At 47.7% G+C, this 20,833-nt stretch overlaps 1 protein-coding gene across 1 annotated transcript in view; it reads right to left on the bottom strand.

Annotated features, from left to right (window-relative positions):
- LOC115460730 (zinc finger protein 721-like) overlaps nt 1-19,896 on the bottom strand; it is a 30,622-nt gene extending 10,726 nt beyond the window's left edge. Inside the window, exons 1-2 of the mRNA XM_030190488.1 lie at nt 17,902-19,896; nt 3,764-5,837 (exon numbers count right to left, since the gene is read on the bottom strand). Of these exons, the coding sequence (XP_030046348.1) occupies nt 3,764-5,837; nt 17,902-19,896 (4,069 nt within the window). The remainder of the gene's footprint in view (nt 1-3,763; nt 5,838-17,901) is intronic.
- Nucleotides 19,897-20,833: the final 937 nt, after the last annotated feature.

Below are 20,833 nucleotides of genomic sequence, written 5' to 3'. Positions count from 1 at the left end.
ACCAGTTCCAACACATTCAAGTGTGTTTTCACCAAGGCACATGCTAGCAGGAAATTGAAAATAGAGGCACAGGGATAGTGAATTAGATTGAGTTATCCAGCAAAGAAAGACATGTGGTGATTTTTTTCACTTTTACCAACTGGAAGTTAATTAATGAAACTAGATACTCAATTGTCTTATCAGGCAGCAAAAATACAATTTCAGTAACAATATAATTTTTAGAAGAACACTGTTATCTTGTGCACACTTTTCCTTGGCCACATTTCTCCACCATTAAAAATGTTACTGGAAATGTTACAGTTCCAAAATGATGTTTAAGAATAGAGGGGATCGCTCAGAGCATGTGGTCGCAACATGTGCTGTATTTCCAGTGCTTTTTTTGTAGAAAAAAAGGTGCCGGTACTCATTATGGGCGGGGTCACCACATATGGCTCCACCCCTATGATAGCCACACCCACATTAACCACACCCCCTATACCAGCCATGGCGCATATAAACAGACATCATTGAAAATATTATAGTACTATAGGAGAAAAAAATAACGTGATTTTTTTTCATGATAAATAATCTCTGTAAGCTCTTACAGCTCCAGTATACCCAGTGCAAAATAAGACAGCCAATGTAAATTCTCAAATTGGACATATTACAAACACTAAAATTAAAATAAAATGATTTTTTTCTACCTTTGTTGTCTGGTGACTGTTTTTCTTTCCATATTGGTCCCAGTCTGTGATTCTGCTTTCCTTTGTTTTCGCTTAACTCTTCTGTGCCATTTGTCATTTTTGTCTCCCTTTTCTTTGCTTTCTTCAATATTTTTCAGGCTCTCTCTCTGTCCAGATTTAATTCATTCTTACTATCCATTCTTTAATTTCCTTCATCTACCTGTGGCTTTTCATCTTTTCCTCACCCTTGTTCTCCCCATGCCCCTTCCTCTTATTCTCCAGTCTTTCTCTATTCCCCTTTTCCATCCAGCAGCTCTGCTTTCTCTCCCCATCCTTCCAGTGTCTCCCCTATTTCTTTCTGCATTCTTCCATCCAGCGTCTTCCCTCTTTCTCTCCCCATCCTTCCGTTTTCCCTCTCTCTCTCCCCATCCTTCCATCTGTTTTTCCCCCTCTCTCCCCATCCTTCCATCTGTTTTTCCCCCTCTCTCCCCATCCTTCCATCTGTTTTCCCTCTCTCTCCCCATCCTTCCATCTGTTTTTCCCCTCTCCCCAATCCTTCCATCTGTTTTTCCCCTCTCTCCCCAATCCTTCCATCTGTTTTTCCCTCTCTCTCCCCATCCTTCCCTCTGTTGGTTTTCCTCTCTCTCCCCAATCCTTCCCTCTGTTGGTTTCCCTCTCTCCCCAATCCTTCCCTCTGTTGGTTTCCATCTCTCTCCCCAATCCTTCCCTCTGTTGGTTTCCCTCTTTCCCTCTCTCCCCAATCCGTCCCTCTGTTGGTTTCCCTCTCTCCCCAATCCTTCCCTCTGTTGGTTTCCCTCTTTCTCTCTCTCCCCAATCCTTCCCTCTGTTGGTTTCCCTCTTTCTCTCCCCAATCCTTCCCCCCGCGACACTCCGGGCGAGTCCTGCACTTAGGTTTTTTTTTTTAAGACTCAGAACGTGCGAACGATGCAGCCGGCAGCGATTGAAAGAGGCTGTCTGGGCTGGCATCTGCGTCGGAGCTTCCCTCACCCTCTGCGAGTCCCGCCTTCGTTGTTACAACTTCCTGTTTCGCGGGACTCGCAGAGGGTGAGGGAAGCCCCGACGCAGATGCCAGCCCAGACAGCCTCTTTCAATCCCTGCCGGCTGCATCGTTCACGCGTTCTGAGTCTTTAAAAAAAAAAACCTAAGTGCAGGACTCGCCCGGAGTGTCGCAGGGCTAGCAAAAAAAGGTGCCGGTACGCCGTACCGTTGCGTACCGGCACAAAAAAAGCACTGTGTATTTCTAAGTTTTAAGATATATTTTGATTCTATTCTGTTTTATTATTCCCCACTTACCTATAAGGTAATAAGATAAGCATATGTAAGGAAAAGGGAAGTAAATACACTAAATTTGAATTAATTATATTAACCTGCATTGTACGTTTAGGAATAACTAGTGAGGTAATTAAATTCGCCGATGACACAAAATTATTCAGGGTCGTCAAGTCGCAGGAGGAATGTGAACGATTACAGGAGGACCTTGCGAGACTGGGATAATGGGCGTGCAAGTGGCAGATGAAGTTCAATGTTGACAAGTGCAAAGTGATGCATGTGGGTAAGAGGAACCCGAATTATAGCTACGTCTTGCAAGGTTCCGCGTTAGGAGTTACGGATCAAGAAAGGGATCTGGGTGTCGTCGTCGATGATACGCTGAAACCTTCTGCTCAGTGTGCTGCTGCGGCTAGGAAAGCGAATAGAATGTTGGGTGTTATTAGGAAGGGTATGGAGTCCAGGTGTGCGGATGTTATAATGCCGTTGTATCGCTCCATGGTGCGACCGCACCTGGAGTATTGTGTTCAGTACTGGTCTCCGTATCTCAAAAAAGATATAGTAGAATTGGAAAAGGTACAGCGAAGGGCGACGAAAATGATAGTGGGGATGGGACGACTTTCCTATGAAGAGAGGCTGAGAAGGCTAGGGCTTTTCAGCTTGGAGAAGAGACGGCTGAGGGGAGATATGATAGAAGTGTATAAAATAATGAGTGGAATGGATCGGGTGGATGTGAAGCGACTGTTCACGCTATCCAAAAATACTAGGACTAGAGGGCATGAGTTGAAGCTACAGTGTGGTAAATTTAAAACGAATCGGAGAAAATTTTTCTTCACCCAACGTGTAATTAGACTCTGGAATTCATTGCCGGAGAACGTGGTACGGGCGGTTAGCTTGACGGAGTTTAAAAAGGGGTTAGATAGATTCCTAAAGGACAAGTCCATAGACCGCTATTAAATGGACTGGAAAAATTCCTCATTTTTAGGTATAACTTGTCTGGAATGTTTTTACGTTTGGGGAGCGTGCCAGGTGCCCTTGACCTGGATTGGCCACTGTCGGTGACAGGATGCTGGGCTAGATGGACCTTTGGTCTTTCCCAGTATGGCACTACTTATGTACTTATGTACTTATGCTTAAAGCATTTGGAGCTTGCACATGTGAGGACATGTGCTTTTCCCAATATAAAGGCCAGATAGTTAACTTTAAAAAGAAAATGTTTATTTCTAATACAGGCAAGATAACAAGTTTACAATAGAGAGGCAATTTTAGAGAGGATCTTTTACCAATGGAAGTATGCTACAAAATAACAGGTTTGATTGTAAATGAAGCTGGATAACTCATATTGATGGAGGCTGCTATGGAGAGTGATGCAGGAGATCCTTGCTGGAACAGGAAGTTTCTTTGTAGATTTGCTGTCTGATGGAGCTTGAAACCGTTTCTTTCAGGTGGATGTGATGTTCAGCTTGAGAAGTCAGGATTCCAGGAGATTCTAGCTTGCTTTTAGATTTAATCACTTCAGGGCAGCGGCGACTAGGACAGGAGCATCAGGAACAGCCAGGAAGAACTCTCCTTCTAAAGAAAGAGCCCCTGCTTTTAAAGTGTCTGAACTGGGCATTTATCGTCAGGTGGTTGCCCTTGGTCCAATTAGAAAGCTCCTGGGTAGCTGAATTCTGGGCATCTGGCTTTGAGATGGAGCATGGCAACAGGTCAAATGCTCAATGACATCACAAGACTTCCTGCCTGGACATCTGCTAGTCCATTGTCTGAGAGTGATTGAGCTTAGATGGGCTTAGGACATGGAAATAGCTTCTCACCTGTGTGGATTCTCTGGTGTATGGTCAGTGTTCCCTTTTTACTAAAGCTTTTACCACATTGATTACATATAAATGGCTTCTCTCCTGTATGGATTTTCTGATGTGTGGTCAGTTTTTCCTTTTTACGAAAGCTTTTATCACACTCACTACATTTATATGGCTTTTCTACTGTGTGAATTCTCTGATGTTTGTACATTTTTGTCTTCTCAGTAAAGCTTTTACCACACTCAGTACATGTAAACGGCTTCTCACCTGTGTGGATTCTCTGATGTATGGTCAGTGTTTTCTTCTCAGTAAAGCTTTTATAACACTCACTACATGTGAACGGCTTCTCTCCTGTGTGAATTCTCTGATGTTTGGTCAGTCTTTTCTTCTCAGTAAAGCTTTTACCACACACAGTACATGTAAACGGCTTCTCACCTGTGTGCATTCTCTGGTGTGTGGTCAGTGTTTCCTTCGCAATAAAGCTTTTACCACACTCAGTACATGTAAATGGCTTCTCACCTGTGTGGATTCTCTGGTGTATGGTCAGTGTTTGCTTTTTACTAAAGCTTTTACCACAGTCAGTACATGTAAATGGTTTCCCACCTGTGTGGAGCCTCTGGTGTCTGGTCAGTCTTTTCTTGTCAGTAAAGCTTTTACCACACTCAGTACATGTAAACGGCTTCTCACCTGTGTGCATTCTCTGGTGTGTGGTCAGTGTTTCCTTCGCAATAAAGCTTTTACCACATTCAGTACATGTAAACGGCTTCTCTCCTGTGTGCATTCTCTGATGTATGGTCAGTGTTTGCTTTTTACTAAAGCTTTTACCACACTCAGTACATGTAAATGGCTCCTCACCTGTGTGGATTCTCTGGTGTCTGGTCAGTGTTTTCTTCTTAGTAAAACTTTTACCACACTCAGTACATGTAAATGGCTTCTCACCTGTGTGGATTCTCTGATGTATGGTCAGTGTTTGCTTTTTACTAAAGCTTTTACCACACTCAGTACATGTAAATGGCTTTTCTCCTGTGTGGATTCTCTGATGTTTGGTCAGTGTTGTCTTTTCAGTAAAGCTTTTACCACACTCAATACATGTAAACGGCTTCTCACCTGTGTGGATTCTCTGGTGTATGATCAATTTTCCCTTTGTACTAAAGCTTTTACCACACTCACTACATGGAAATGGCTTTTCTCCTGTGTGGATTGTCTGGTGTATGGTCAGTCTTCCCATTATGCTAAAGCTTTTACCACACTGATTACATATAAATGGCTTCTCTCCTGTATGGATTTTCTGATGTCTGGTCAGTGTTTTCTTCTCAGTAAAGCTTTTACCACACTCAGTACATGTAAACGGCTTCTCACCTGTGTGGAGTCTCTGATGTTTGGTCAGTTTTTTCTTCTCAGTAAAGCTTTTACCACACTCAGTACATGTAAACGGCTTCTCACCAGTGTGCATTCTCTGGTGTGTGGTCAGTGTTTGCTTCGCAATAAAGCCTTTACCACAGTCAGTACATGTAAATGGCTTCTCACCTGTGTGGATTCTCTGGTGTATGGTCAGTATTTGCTTTTTACTAAAGCTTTTACCACAGTCAGTACATGTAAATGGCTTCTCACCTGTGTGGATTCTCTGGTGACTGGTCAGTGTTTTCTTCTCATAAAAGCTTTTACCACACTCAGTACATGTAAACGGCTTCTCACCTATGTGCATTCTCTGGTGAGTGGTCAGTGTTTCCTTTATACTAAAGCTTTTACCACACTCAGTACATGTAAATGGCTTCTCACCTGTGTGGATTCTCTGGTGACTGGTCAGTCTTTTCTTCTCATAAAAGCTTTTACCACACTCAGTACATGTAAACGGCTTCTCACCTATGTGCATTCTCTGGTGAGTGGTCAGTGTTTCCTTTTTACTAAAGCTTTTATTACACTCAGTACATGTAAATGGCTTCTCACCTGTATGGATTTTCTGATGTCTGGTCAGTGCTTTCTTCTCAGTATAGCTTTTACCACACTCAGTACATGTAAACGGTTTCTCACCTGTGTGGATTCTCTGATGTATGGTCAGTTTTCCCTTTGTACTTAAGCTTTTACCACACTCATTACATGGAAATCGCTCAATGCTGTGGATTCTCTTGTGTTTTGTGAGGTGTTCTTTCTGACTGAAGCTTTTATTACAGTCAGTACAGGTAAATGGGTTCATTCCAGTGTCAGTTTTCGGGTGGTCTCTGAGACTGTCTGTAGTGAAGCTTTTACTGCACATAGTAGAGGTAAGTGTTTCCTTCCTACTTAAGATTTTACCACACTCATTACATGGAAATCGCTCAATGCTGTGGATTCTCTTGTGTTTTGTGAGGTGTTCTTTTTGACTGAAGCTTTTATTACACTCAGTACAAGTAAATGGGTTCATTCCAGTGTCAGTTTTTGGGTGGTCTCGGAGACTGTCTGTAGTGAAGCTTTTACTGCACATAGTAGAGGTAAATGGTTTCAATACTGAATTAAGTCTCTTGGGCATTGTGAGGTTTCCTTTCCAACAAGCACTTATTCCACTGTCAGCAGAAGTATATAATCTCTCATTTTTCTTGATTTCCTGGTATTTTGAGAGTGTTGCCTTCCTGCAAAATATTTTTTCAGATTTAGTAAAAGTGTCCGGTTCCCCAGCAGTTTGAGCTTTTTGGTGATCTATGACTGCTTCCTCTTGACTAAAGCTTTTCTGACATTCTGCACTTGAAACTGATCTCTGTCCTTGGTGGAAATTTTCTTCCTTGTTGGAGCTTTTCTCACATCCAGGACATGAAGATATTCTCTCATCAGTGATGTTTTTCTTATATTTTATAATGTCTGCTTTGTTCGTAAAGCTTTTCCCATATTCTGTAAATGTACACATTGTAGTTTCTTTATTAGTTTTCTTGTGTTGCATTAGCTTTTTCTTCCTATTGAAACCTTTCCCACATTCAGAACCTGTAAAATGTTTCTCTTTTAGGACTGTTTTCTGTTGTCCTTCTAGTTCTCTCTTTAGACTGACATTTCCCCCATTGTCCGTACATGTAGATGGTCTCTCTTCAGTATCAGATCTAAGAAGTGATTTTAGAACAAAATGATTGCTGAGGAATATCTGACAAATATCACAGGAACAGCTTTGATCTCTCGTCTGGTTTCTCTCCTCTTCCCCTGCCTGTTTGAGATTACTGATACTGTTTTCACACAGAGCTGAGCCTCCTGGTGAAGGTTTTTGTTTTTCCTTTTCTCCCCAGTCAGAACTGGAAGAAGTTTTCTCTTTGTCTCTTTCTGATAACATCTTTTCCCCTTCAGGCTTCTCACTGAGCTTCCAGTTATGTGTCTCTGTATTACTGTTTTTAGGGTCCTCTTTTTCTTAAAAGTAAAAAAAAAGAGCATTGTGTATTATTGTAGGAAAAGATATAAAAACAATCTTACAATCCAAACGTATCACAGGCACAAAACAGCAATGATGAGCCAGTAATTATTAAATTGTAAAATGGACAAACAATCCACCTAAAGCCACCTTAGTAAACTTTTTAAATATATTTTTAAGGGAGGGGTCTGTGGGGTGCTATGTGTTTTTTATTCTTAGTTATTTCTGTTTATATTTAGGGGGTTTGTTTGTCCATTTTACAATTTTACCCCTGAATGCCGAAACATGTTGGGCTGACGAACTAATAGAAAAAGTACTTTGGACTTAGATTTTCCACTACTTATAAGGCTGTTTTGATTCCTTAAAGGATTTGAAGAAATAATTACCGGCTTCTCATTGCTGGTTTGTTATTGTAAGAGAAGAACAATTTAACAAGTTTAAGGGTCATAGGGTTGCCATGTGGAAATCAGCACTACCGTCCGGCATACACAAAGTTTGCCGTGTGCCATTTTCCATGTCAGAAAACATTTTTCTACTTTGTAGCGTGGGTTCATGGTGTAGGTGCGTCTGGCGGTAATTGCGCACTGACCGATTACCGCTGCGTTAAAATGTGAACCTGCTCAGGCATTAAATGGCTGCAAAAAACAGATAGGCAACCGATCCACAAAATCCAACGTGGAAACAAACACAGCAGATCAGTCAATGATATGGTTCAAAACTTTATTCTAGAGTCATTGCCCAACACAGACTGTGTTTCGCCCACCAGGGCTGCGTCAGGGGCTTTAAATTGAAACCAAGTTTCAAACCGAAGCAAAAAAAACAGTGTGATGCCTTCTTCCAAGGTGAACCCAAGAAATTCACTCCGTGGACCGCGTGTATATGCTGCAGGTCCACGGAGTGCATTTATTGGGTTCACCTTGGAAGAAGGCATCACGCTGATTTTTTGCTTCAGTTTTGAACTCATTAAATGGCTGCATGCAGATTTCTGTTTTAGCAGACGGCTATTTAGGCTTCCATTTAAAACAAAGGCAATTCCACACGCCCACACTACCAAGCGCCACTTACATGTGCGGAGGAGTGGCCTAGTGGTTAGGGTGGTGGACTTTGGTCCTGAGGAACTGAATTCAATTCCCGGCACAGGCAGCTCCTTGTGACTCTGAGCAAGTCACTTAACCCTCCATTGCCCCATGTAAGCCGCATTGAGCCTGCCATGAGTGGGAAAGCGCGGGGTACAAATGTAATACACAGACCCCTTTACATTCCCTCGAAGCAAAAAATACAACATATCCATGCTGACGATTACCAGAGATGCAGATAGAACAGATGATGTCACTCAAGCTGATATTTAAAAGCTCCTTGTTGGTCTTCCCACATCGATATAACAGCCATCAGAGTCTTGATCCTGTCTCCAATGGTGGCCAGTCTGGTCACAAATGCCTGTCAGAGCCCAAAAAGTAGATCTATTTCTCATGGTTCATTTTTCACTGACGAGCAATGGCTCTGCAAAGGGGCAGACTCAAGAAGAATGTCAGGAAGTATTTTTTCACGGAGAGAGTAGTGGATGCTTGGAATGCTCTCCCGCGGGAGGTGGTGGAGATGAAAACGGTAACGGAATTCAAACATGCGTGGGATAAACATAAAGGATCCAGTGCAGAAGGAAGGGATCCTCAGGAGCTTAGCCTAGAATGGGTGGCAGAGCTGGTGGTTGGGAGGCGGGACTAGTGCTGGGCAGAGTTATACGGTCTGTGCCGGGGCTGGTGGTTGGGCGGCGGGGATACTGGTGGGCAGACTTATAAGGTCTGTGCCAGAGCCGGTGGTGGGAGGCAGGGATAGTGCTGGGCAGACTTATACGGTCTGTGCCAGAGCTGGTGGTGGGAGGCGGGACTGGTAGTTGGGAGGCGAGGATAGTGCTGGGCAGACTTATACGGTCTGTGCCAGAGCTGGTGGTGGGAGGTGGGACTGGAGGTTGGGAGGCAGGGATAATGCTGGGCAGACATATAGGGTCTGCCACAGCTGGTGGTTGGGAGGCGGGGTTGGTGGTTGGGAGGCGGGGATAGGGCTGGCCAGACTTATACGGTCTGTGCCCTGAAGAGGACAGTACAAATAAAAAAGTAGCACATATGAATTTATCTTCTTGGGCAGACTGGATGGACCGTACAGGTCTTTTTCTGCCGTCATCTACTATGTTACTATGTTACCTGACTACAAATATTTTTATGGATTTTCCTCTTTTGAACCCCTCTATCGTAGTTCCTTTGACCACATCCTCTGGTACAACGAACAGCTTAATTATGCACTGCAGGTAAAACAACCTTTCTACATTCTCTTAGGCTTCCGTGGCAGGCGTCATGTTGTGGTTGTTCGGGTCTTGCCTTGTCTGAGTAAACGTAATCAATGTTTCATTTATTGTACTGTGATTTTCTTCTTCTTCTTTTGTTTTTTTTTATATTTTTATTGAGAGAAGTTGAACCATCTTAATAAATTGAGGGCTAAAATTGAACCATTTTAACACATGAAAAATATAAGGCCATTCAATTCTATCAATTGCCGAAACGGGGGAGGGGAATTAACCCAGCTCATCCCCACACAAGTGGGGGAGGAAAATCCGTCCAGCTCATCCCCGCGGAGCGGGGGAGGGACACCACCCCGCCGATGCGGGGGGATCTGGCTTATCCTGCAACCGCAACCGCGGGAGGAGCTGACTGACCCTAACACCGCCGAAGCGGGAGGGGTACAAAGCTGCCCTACAGCCGCACGAAGCGGGAGGGAGCGCCGGCAGAATTTATGTCTCAATCCAGCCCCGTAAAACGGAGGGGAGAGGAATGCAGCAGCTCACTGTAACACAAACTCGTCTCAACTCTTGAAGAATCCAATTGAAAAAACTTGAACACGAAGTCCTCCTGAACAGGAACTGAAGACTAAACTTGAACCTGAAAGGCAACCAGAATATAAACAGTACAGATATCTGGGAGGGGCTATGGATTGATCAGCTATGATTAATGGAAAGAAAATTATCAGGTATGATACATAATTTTACCTTCCATATCATCATGCTGATCAATCCATAGACTGGTGGGATGTACCGAAGCAGTACTCACCCAGGGCGGGACACTGAAATCCCTGACCGCAACACTGAAGCTCCAAACCGGGCCTCCGCCCGAGCAGCCACAGTCAAGCGGTAATTCTTGGAGAAGGTATGGGCCGATGCCCAAGTTGCCGCCTTACATATCTCTTCCAAGGAGACGGACCCGGCCTCTGCCATCGAGGCCGCCTGAGCTCTAGTGGAATGAGCCTTCAGCTGGATAGGCGGCACCTTCCCCGCGGCCACATAAGCCGCCGCAATGGCTTCCTTGACCCATCTTGCCACTGTAGGCTTAGCAGCCTGAAGACCCTTACGAGGACCTGCAAACAGGACAAACAGATGATCCGACTTCCGGAAATCATTGGTCACTTCCAAGTATCTGATGATGACTCGTCTCACATCCAGATATTTGAGAGCAGAGTATTCCTCTGGGTAGTCCTCCCTACGAAAGGAAGGGAGACAGAGCTGCTGATTCACATGGAAGCGAGAAACAATCTTGGGCAGGAAGGAAGGCACTGTGCGAATAGTCACTCCTGCCTCAGTGAACTGCAGAAAAGGCTCTCGACATGAGAGTGCCTGGAGCTCGGAAACTCTTCTGGCTGAAGTGATAGCCACCAAAAAGACTGCTTTCAACGTCAGGTCTTTCAGAGATGCCCTCGACAAGGGTTCAAAAGGCGGCTTCTGCAATGCTCTTAGCACCAGGTTGAGATTCCACGCAGGCACCACTGAGTGCAGAGGAGGGCGCAGGTGATTAACTCCCTTGAGAAAACGCACCACATCTGGCTGCGAAGCCAGGGAAGCACCCTTCAGGCGGCCCCTGAAGCAAGCCAGAGCCGCTACCTGGACTTTAAGGGAACTGAGCGACAGGCCTTTCTCCAGACCTTCTTGCAGGAATGCCAACACTGAAGAAATTGGAGCAGTGAAGGGAGAAAGTGAGCCTGCTTCACACCACGCTGCAAAGGTACGCCAAACCCTGGCGTAAGCAGTAGAAGTAGAGCGCTTCCTCGCTCTCAGCATAGTGGCGATGACCTTGTCTGAGAAGCCCTTCTTCCTCAGACGCTGCCGCTCAATAGCCAGGCCGTAAGACCAAAGGGGGAGGGATCCTCCATCACCACGGGACCCTGATGCAACAGGCCCTGCTCCATTGGCAGTCGCAGAGGGTGGTCCACTGAGAGCCTGATCAAGTCCGCATACCAGGGACGTCTGGGCCAGTCCGGACCCACCAGGATTATCCGGCCCGGATGCTTTGCCACCCGGTCTAGCACCCTGCCCAACATGGGCCAGGGCGGGAACACATAGAGAAGCTCCTGTGTCGGCCACTGTTGGAGAAGAGCATCTACTCCCAGAGATCGAGGGTCCCGTCCTCTGCTGAAAAAGCGTGGCACTTGGCAATTGGCCGATGACGCCATCAGATCTAGGCTCGGCTGGCCCCAGCGCTTCGTGATGTCCAAGAACGCCTGAGCCGATAACTGCCACTCTCCGGGATCCAAGGTATGGCGACTGAGAAAGTCCGCCTTGACATTCATGACTCCGGCAATGTGGGCCGCTGACAGTTGCTCCAGGCTCGCTTCCGCCCACCGGCATAAATTCATGGCCTCCTTGGCTAGAGGGGCACTCTTGGTACCTCCTTGGCGGTTGACATAGGCCACAGCCGTGGCATTGTCCGACAGGACCCTTACTGGCTTCAACGCCAGTATCGGGAGGAACTGCAATAGCGCCAACCGAATGGCTCTGAGTTCCAGGAGGTTGATAGACCACTTTGCCTCTGCAGGAGACCAGAGCCCCTGCGCTGTCCTTCCCAAACAGTGGGCTCCCCAGCCCGTCAAAGAGGCGTCCGTCGTGACGACAATCCACTCCGGGGTTACAAGAGGCATCCCTGCAGACAACTTGTCTGTCTTCAGCCACCAGCTCAGCGCCTTGCGCACTGCTGGATCCACGGGAAGGCGCACAGCATAATCCTCCGACACCGGAGTCCAGCGCTGCAGCAGAGAGTGTTGAAGTTGTCTCATATGAGCCCTGGCCCAGGGCACTACATCCATCGTGGCCGTCATAGAGCCCAACAGCTGCACATAGTCCCAAGCCCGAAGGGGAGAGGCTACTAGGAACTGGTCCACCTGAGCCTGAAGTTTGACAATCCGATTGTCCGGCAGGAACACTCTGCCCACTTGGGTGTCGAATCGAACTCCCAGATACTCCAGGGACTGAGTTGGGCGCAGCTGGCTTTTCTCCCAGTTGATGATCCACCCCAGGGAGCTCAAAAGAGCAATCACCCGGTCCACAGCTTTGCCGCACTCTGCATAAGAGGGGGCTCGGATCAACCAGTCGTCCAGATAAGGATGGACTTGTACTCCTTCCTTTCGCAGGAAAGCCGCGATGACCACCATTACTTTGGAGAAGGTCCGCGGAGCAGTAGCCAACCCGAACGGGAGGGCTCTGAACTGGAAGTGTCGGCCCAGGACTGCAAAACGCAGAAAGCGTTGATGAGGAGGCCAGATGGGAATATGCAAGTACGCTTCCTTGATGTCCAAGGATGCCAGGAACTCTCCTGCCTTCACTGCCACTATAACAGAGCGGAGAGTCTCCATGCGAAAGTGCCGAACTTTCAAGGCCCGATTGACCCCTTTGAGGTCGAGGATAGGCCGTACAGAACCTCCTTTCTTTGGTACCACAAAGTAAATGGAGTAACACCCCTTGCCAAGCTGATTTTCTGGCACCGGAACGACCGCACCCAGGCGGATCAGATTGTCCAAGGTCTGCTGCACTGCCACAGCTTTGACCGGAGACTTGCAGGGAGAGAATACAAACCCGTCTTTTAAGGGTCGGCAGAACTCTAGCTTGTAGCCGTCTCTGATGACTTCTAGCACCCAAGCGTCTGAAGTTACTCTGGTCCACTCGCCCAGAAACGAGGACAGGCGTCCTCCAATCTGCACTGGGCCATGGACCAAGACCCCGTCATTGGGTACGAGACCCTGGGGGAGGACCGGAGGGCGTACCTCCGGGACGGCGGTCTCTGCGAAAGGAATGCTGCTTGGGGGAGAAGTTCCTCTTGAAGGAAGAGGGGGCAGAGGAGCCCGACTTGCCCGGGCGGTACCGACGGACTTCTTGAAACCGTCCTCTGGAGTTACCGGGGCGAGCACTGGTCCGAGCCCTGGCCTCTGGTAACCTCTTGCCCTTAGACGTGCCGAGATCGGTCACAATTTTGTCCAGCTCGACCCCAAAGAGCAGCTTGCCTTTAAAAGGCAACTTAGCCAGGCGGGACTTAGAGGCGTGGTCCGCAGACCAATGGTTCAGCCATAGCCACCGCCGCGCAGAGACTGTCTGAGCCATACCTTTAGCTGAGGCTCTCAAGACATCATACAGTAAGACTGCCAAATAAGCCAAGCCCGATTCCAGGGTCGGCCAATCAGCCCTCAAGGAAGGATCCGAGGGGGAAGCCCGCTGCACAATCGTCAGGCACGCCCTGGCCACATAGGAGCCGCAAACTGAGGCCTGCAAACTTAAAGCAGCTGCCTCGAAGGACGACCTTAAGGCCGCCTCCAATCTTCTATCTTGGGCGTCCTTTAGGGCCGTGCCACCTTCCACCGGCAACGCCGTTTTCTTAGTCACCGCAGTGATTAAAGAATCCACGGTAGGCCAAAGAAAGGCCTCACGTTCACTTTCAGGCAAAGGATAGAGGCGGGACATAGCCCTAGCCACTTTGAGGCTTGCTTCCGGGACATCCCATTGAGCCGAAATTAAGGTGTGCATGGCATCATGCATGTGGAAGGTTCTAGGCGGGCGCTTCGTCCCCAGCATAATGGCGGAGCCAACAGGGGCTGAGGGAGAGACGTCCTCTGGAGAGGAAATCTTCAAAATGCTCATGGCCTGCATTAACAGGTTGGGCAAATCCTCTGAGCGAAAGATCCGCGCTGCAGAGGGGTCATCCGCTCCATCCGAGCGGGAATCCGTCTCCTCCAAGGAATCCCCAAAGGACCGTTGGGAGAACTCAGATACGCTGCCCTCATCTACATCAGAGGAGACAAAGTCCTCTAAGGCCTGGGAATCCACCCGAGGGCGTTTACTTCCGGAGGCCTCAACCCCTTTATCGGACAAGGGAGCAGGGGCAGCGTTTTGCATAAGGAAGGCCTGATGCAGCAGCAAAATAAACTCGGGGGAGAAACCCCCCAGACTGTGCACTTCAGCAGCCTGGGCCACAGCCCTAGACGCACCCTCAACCGGCGCTCGCAAGTGCGGGGGAGAAACATGCTGCGCATCCAAGATGGCGTCCGGCGCGACACTCCGTGAAGGAGCCGCGCGGGAAGAACGGCGCTTAACTTTAGCCGCTTTTTTGCCGTCGCCCAAATCAAGGGCGGCCATGGCATTAACGTCTCCCAGCTCAAGGGCGGTCCAAGAAGAAGCCGTCCAAGCAGAGTGGCCGGCCAAGATGGCGGAGGCGAGCAGCAGGGGATGGGCGTTTATGGCGGGAAAAACCGCCGCACCGGAGGAAGAACCGGGACACTGACCGGCCTCCAAACTGACACCCAACAAGGGCGAATCAGACTTTAAGACCCCCGCATCCCCGCTAGAAGCGCACACGCGGTCCAGGGAGCGATTCTTCGCGCCCTCGCCCTCCGACGCCATAGGCCACATGGAGATCGATCGGGGAACCCCCTGCCCGCTATAAAAAGGTAAAGATTACCTGCTTCTCGCTCCAAGCTGTAACGAACTGGTGTCCCAGTGAGTAGCTGCAATAAACGTTTAAATAAACGTCGAAATAAACGCCCTTAAGGACGTCCAAAATTTTTTTTTTTTTTTTAACGGAGCCAGCGGGAGGGGGGAGAAAAGGAGGGACCTGGCACCACCAGGTTTGCACTTGCTCAAGAAGAGCCCTCAACCCCAGGTACTCAACAAAACCTAAAAATTAGGCTTGGAGACCTAGCCAGAGCTGCTGCTGTGTGTGACCACCACCTGCTGAGATAGAGAACATACTGGGGAGTTTCCGGCAGCACATGACCACATATAGGGAGGCAAAAGTTTGCTCTCTATCTCCACCTGCTGGTAGATGGACACAACCCACCAGTCTATGGATTGATCAGCATGATGATATGGAAAGTAGATTTTTGAAGGTGAATTATTTCTAAAACTTCTTCGGAGAGAGCCGTATTGAGGTCATATTTTAGTGATTGTAAAGTAAGGAGAGTAGCCGGGTCGTTAACATCCAGAAATCTATTTTCCAGGGTTTTTTTTTTCTATATATGTTTTTATTCACACAATAACAAGTTGTAAATACAAAATACAAGCAACACTGCTCAATGTACAATCCAAAGTCACCATTCCATGTTTATATTCAACAGCTATGTCTATCCAAAAGTCTTTGGTACAACCTGCATTGTATTTTATTAATTAATCCCCCCAACCATACTACCTTACACTCCATCAAGTATTCCATTCCACTTCTCAACTTTCACACCATCCCTCCCCCCTCCCCCATTCATCCCTACATACTCCTTCTCCCAGTGCCCCCTCCAATTTCAGGTGAGTATTTGTAGACATTCCTCCCACAGCATGGCATACCTGCGGGTCTCTGGTTTACTAGCCTTGGAGTAAGTTTGCCTCTCATGTGTGCCTACCTCCCTCATTTTTGTTTTCCATACCGCTCCTAATGCACCCTCTGCAGCACCCCAAAACTGTAATATCGTCTTTTTAACCAGCAAGAGGGAGACATATACCAACCTCCTATATGGTTGAGTTAAACCTTGCCTAATTAAGAGTGATTGTTCTCCAAGCAGCAGGGTTGCATAATCCCAGTCCAAGGTCTTCTGCACCACATTATTAAGCACCTGTATGGCCTCATTCCACAACACCAGAGCCGGGCAATCTAAAAAAGAGTGCAGCAGCGTCCCCTCCGCCCCTTGGCATTTAATACAACGATCATCAATCCAAAGTCCCATCTTTGCCCCTTTTGCCCTAGATATGTGTGCCCTATGTAAGATCTTGTATTGCATCTCCTGCAATTCAGCTGCCTTAACCATGTCATAGAGTGTTGCAAACAATTTCTGGAATGTTTTTTTTTTTTAATTTTCATGAAGTCTTTATTGGTACTTTAACCACAGATTTAAATACATAGCACATCGTGTACAGCATAGTGCATTTCAAATGTACAGAACCAATTTATGGTATTGTGGATGACCAATAATACAACACATGGTGAGATTCTCACTGCATACACATCCACCCAGACAATTTTTGCCTGACGAGTGCGCCCAGGAGACTATTCTTTAAGCTCAGCCCATGACTTCAAGATTTGTAGTTTTATATATATGTTAATCCCCTTCTCCCACTCCCCCCCCCACCCTATCCCCCCCCCCACTAACCAGCATCACATTCCCGATAACAGCAATCATATTATACATGAAGAAATAAAGGTTCCCAGATCTTGTGCCATCTGTTCAAATGATTGCGCCTCTCAGCTAATAGCCTTTCCAATTCACAGATGAGCTTCAATTTTTGAATCCACCTAGCTATTGGTGGGGTTGTAGGCTGCTTCCAATGGGCTGCAATGACTACTCTAGCAGCGCATATCGCCTGCCTCAGAAAAATTTGCTGGGTCTGAGGGCGACGTGCAACCCCCGCCAGAAACAGAAAAAAGGTTGGGCTCCAAGGTAGTGGGCTACCCATCCAACTTTGCAGCCTATTATGCACAGATCTCCAGAAGGCATTGATCTTCCTACAAGTCCACCATATATGTCCCGCTGTACCTTTCACACCGCAACCCCTCCAACATACTCCCATTGTGGTGGGGTAAATGCGCTGGAGGCGCTCAGGTGTCAGGTACCATCGGTACAGCACTTTTACCGCATTCTCCTTGAAGGGCACATGAGACGACACCCTCAACACATCCCGCTCCAATTTCTCCCATGATGCCTCCCCTATTGTCAACCCCAGCTCCCTTTGCCATCCCTTCCTGTGGAGCGCGTAATTCTGGGATTGCCTATTAACAATGTGGTAGAGGCGTGAGACCAGCCCTCTAGTTTTAGGTGGCCCCTCACAGATGGCTTCAAGTGCGGATTTTTCCCGGGCCACCACCTCCCTAACTGCCCGTGTCCTAAGAAAGGTGGATAATTGGAGGTAAGCATACCGGTCCGACCCTATTATAGGGAATCTCTCAAGAGCCTCTGTATACGACAACAGCGAATCCCCTTCAAACATTTGGCCCCACCTTTGTAAACCTCCCCTGTACCATCTAGTGAATACTCCCTTTATCGTACCGGGGTAGAATAGTGGGTTGTGTGCTATAGGGGACAGACAGGAGAGCTCAGTGCGTCCACGGGGAAACATACTATCCCAATTAGAAAGGGTAACATATATGGAAGGACACAAGCCTCCCTCTAGGGACCTAAGTGATCGCGGGATCCACAAGAGCGCCCCCAAGGGTCGTGCACCCAAGGTATATTGTTCCAATTGCACCCACTGCCGATCAGGATAATCCTGAAACCATTCTACCGCCGCACGTGCCTGAACTGCCCTATAGTACCAGGCCAAGTTGGGTACCCCCAACCCTCCCCTTTTTTTATCCTGGTATAGGACCGAACGCGCCAGCCGCGGACGTTTCCCCGCCCAGATAAAGCGCATGATACGTTCCTGCAATGTTACTAGGAATTTCCTGGGCATCTTGATTGGGAGGGCTTGAAAAAGGTAGAGCAGGCGCGGCAAAACATTCATCTTTACAGCAGCTATGCGGCCAAACCAGGAAAGATCCAGGTCACCCCATCTCCCAAGGTCCTCCGTGAGTGTCCCAGCCAAGCCCTTGTAGTTTACAGCAAAGAGCTCGGAGAGGCGGGCCGTCAGATTGACCCCCAGGTAACGAATGCTCCTGTCAGCCCACCTGAAGGCGTAAGTAGATCTCAACGTTCCCACAAGCTCCTCAGGGAGAGATACATTCAAGACTTCAGATTTAGACATATTCACTTTAAAGCCCGACACAGTCGAGAATTCTTCGATCTCCCCCAAGAGCCCGGGGAAAGTGGTTAGGGGGCGAGTAACAAACAGCAGCAAATCATCCGCAAATAAGGATAGTTTATGTTCTCTTCCACCTATGGAGAGACCCGAAATATCAGGGTTATTCCTAAGCCTGGTAGCAAATGGTTCCATCACCATTGCGAATAGCAAGGGAGATAAGGGGCAGCCTTGTCTAGTACCCCTATGTAGAGGAATTGTTGCAGAGTTGCCCCCATTAACTCGTATACAAGCCTTAGGAGATTCGTAGAACGCTTGAATCCAGCCCCGAAACTGAGGTCCCACCCCAAAGGCCTCCATCACTTTGTACATAAATGGCCAATGCACGCGGTCAAAGGCCTTCTCGGCATCTAGGCTAAGAAGGCACAGGGGCTTTTTCATTTTTTTTGCCAAATACATTAGGTCAACCACTCGCCTAGTATTGTCTGAAGCCTTTCTATATGCAACAAATCCCACCTGGTCAGGGTGAATGACAGCTGGAAGCAAAGGTGCCAGGCGGTTTGCCAAGACTTTGGCTAAGATTTTGACATCTGCATTCAAAACAGATATCGGGCGATAAGACCCACAATCTGTGTGGTCCTTATTCGGTTTAGGCAGAACCGCAATCCAGGCTTCCAACATGGAAGCAGGCAGGGCCTCCCCCTTCCCACTCAGGTTAAACAGGTCCGCTAACAACGGGGCCAACTCAAGGGCAAATTTCTTGTAAAATTCATTGGGTAAGCCATCCAGTCCCGGTGACTTACAGGAGGGCAGATGCTGAATTGCCTTTTGTATCTCAACCGGAGTAACCGGGGCATCCAGCATAGTCCTCTGCTGCTCTGTGAAAGAGGCAAGGCCACTGTCAGCTAAGTATTCTAGAATAGATTCAGCAGGAGGATTAATCTCTTGTGCATAGAGCCTCTGATAAAATTCACTAAAGCGCCTCCTTATGGACTCAGCTGTATTCAACATTTCACCCCTCTCCCCTTTAATATGTGTTACCGCTCGGTCCACCTTTCGTCTTCGTAGCTTTATAGCCAAGAGACGCCCTGCTTTATTAGTAAATTCGTAAGATCGAACCCTGTTTCTATTTTGTATCCAACTTAGCTGTTCAGAGTAGATGGAGTCCAGCTGTAGCCTCTGGCCCCGCAGCTCCTCCAGCACCTCTGGAGAGCCACCTGACTTATGTTGCGCCTCCAGACACCTAATTCTTGCCAAGCACTGTGCCAGCTGGGCCCTACGGATTCTCGCACGCTTACTAGCTAACTGTACAAAGTAGCCTCGTGAAACTGCCTTCATTGCATCCCATACCACCCCAAGGGGTGGACCCGACTCCATATTAAGCTCCAGGTATTCCTTCAGGACCTTTTTACATCCCTCTACCACCTCCCCCTCCTGCAGCAAGTCTGTATTAAGCATCCATCTTTTGTCTTTGACCTCAGCCCTGATGGTTGGCAAGGTAACCCATACCGGGGCGTGATCAGATATTGTCGCATTACCAATTCCTGCTTGTGGTCCCCTCTCAACAAGCGAAACATCTAAGAATATATAATCAATACGAGAGTATGACTTATGTACGGGGGAGAAAAATGTGTAGTCCCTCATGGTCTTATGACTGAGTCTCCAGATATCTAACGTCCCCAGGGAACTAGCCAAAGAACCCAGGGCCCTAGAGTCACTCGACACCTGTTGTTGGGGTAACCCGGATCTGTCCAGCGTGTGGTCCATGACTTCGTTAAAGTCACCCCCCAAAATCAGGGAGCCCCTAGTGAATGTAGTTAATATGTTTTTTACTTTGGTGTAGAAGGACCCCTGGTGGTCGTTTGGCGCGTATATGGATGCAAGCGTAAGTTCGACTTGGTCTATGAGGATGTGAAGCATCAGGAATCTCCCTCCCGGGTCACGTTTAACAGTTAGAATTTGGGGCGAAATGGATTTGTGGAACAAAACCGCTACCCCACGCTTCTTGGACCCATCTGCTGAGGAGGCAAAAAAGGCATTGGGATAGTCTGAGTGTGAGAGGAGCCGTTCATGCACCCTGCGGAGATGTGTCTCCTGCAGCAGAACAACATGCGGTTTTATCTGTTGTAATTCTTTAAACAGTTTCTGCCTTTTTTGAGGCATGTTCAGTCCCTTCACATTGTATGATAGTATTTTAAGGTCTGCACACATTACAAGGATTCTAGGTCAAAGCTAAACAAATGGGTTCCAATCATTCCATGTATAGATGTTCCAGTAACCCGGTGATGCTCCCTACCCTCCCCTCCCCCTCTTTGCCTTCTAAATATCCCCCTACTCTCCCATATCCCCCCCGACCCCTCTTTTCTAACACCAACTCGGAAGCACATGGCCCCAGAGTGGGACAAGAGAAAGTGACACACCCTCATCCCTACAGCCAGCTCCCACGCCCCTCCCCGAATCACCCCTTAAATTGCCAAGGTCCCTTAATTTTTCTGCCCAGTGCTAAAAGCACTCATCTTCATAAGGGACCCCAGCTCGCCCCACTAATATTTAAGCTACCTCCCCCCTATTTCCCCAGCAACATTACAACCGTGAACACAACATTCCCCACCCCACTTTTCCACCCTCAAAACTTCCAGTATTAAGGGATCTGAATGCCCCTTTTGCTAAGGTAACATAACTCTTAAAACTTAACATTACAGTT

The sequence above is a fragment of the Microcaecilia unicolor genome, chromosome 1, assembly GCF_901765095.1.
Source record: "Microcaecilia unicolor chromosome 1, aMicUni1.1, whole genome shotgun sequence".
Lineage (NCBI taxonomy): Eukaryota > Metazoa > Chordata > Amphibia > Gymnophiona > Siphonopidae > Microcaecilia > Microcaecilia unicolor.
Note: the sequence above shows the minus strand (reverse complement) of the source record. Positions and strands in the feature narration are given on the sequence as shown.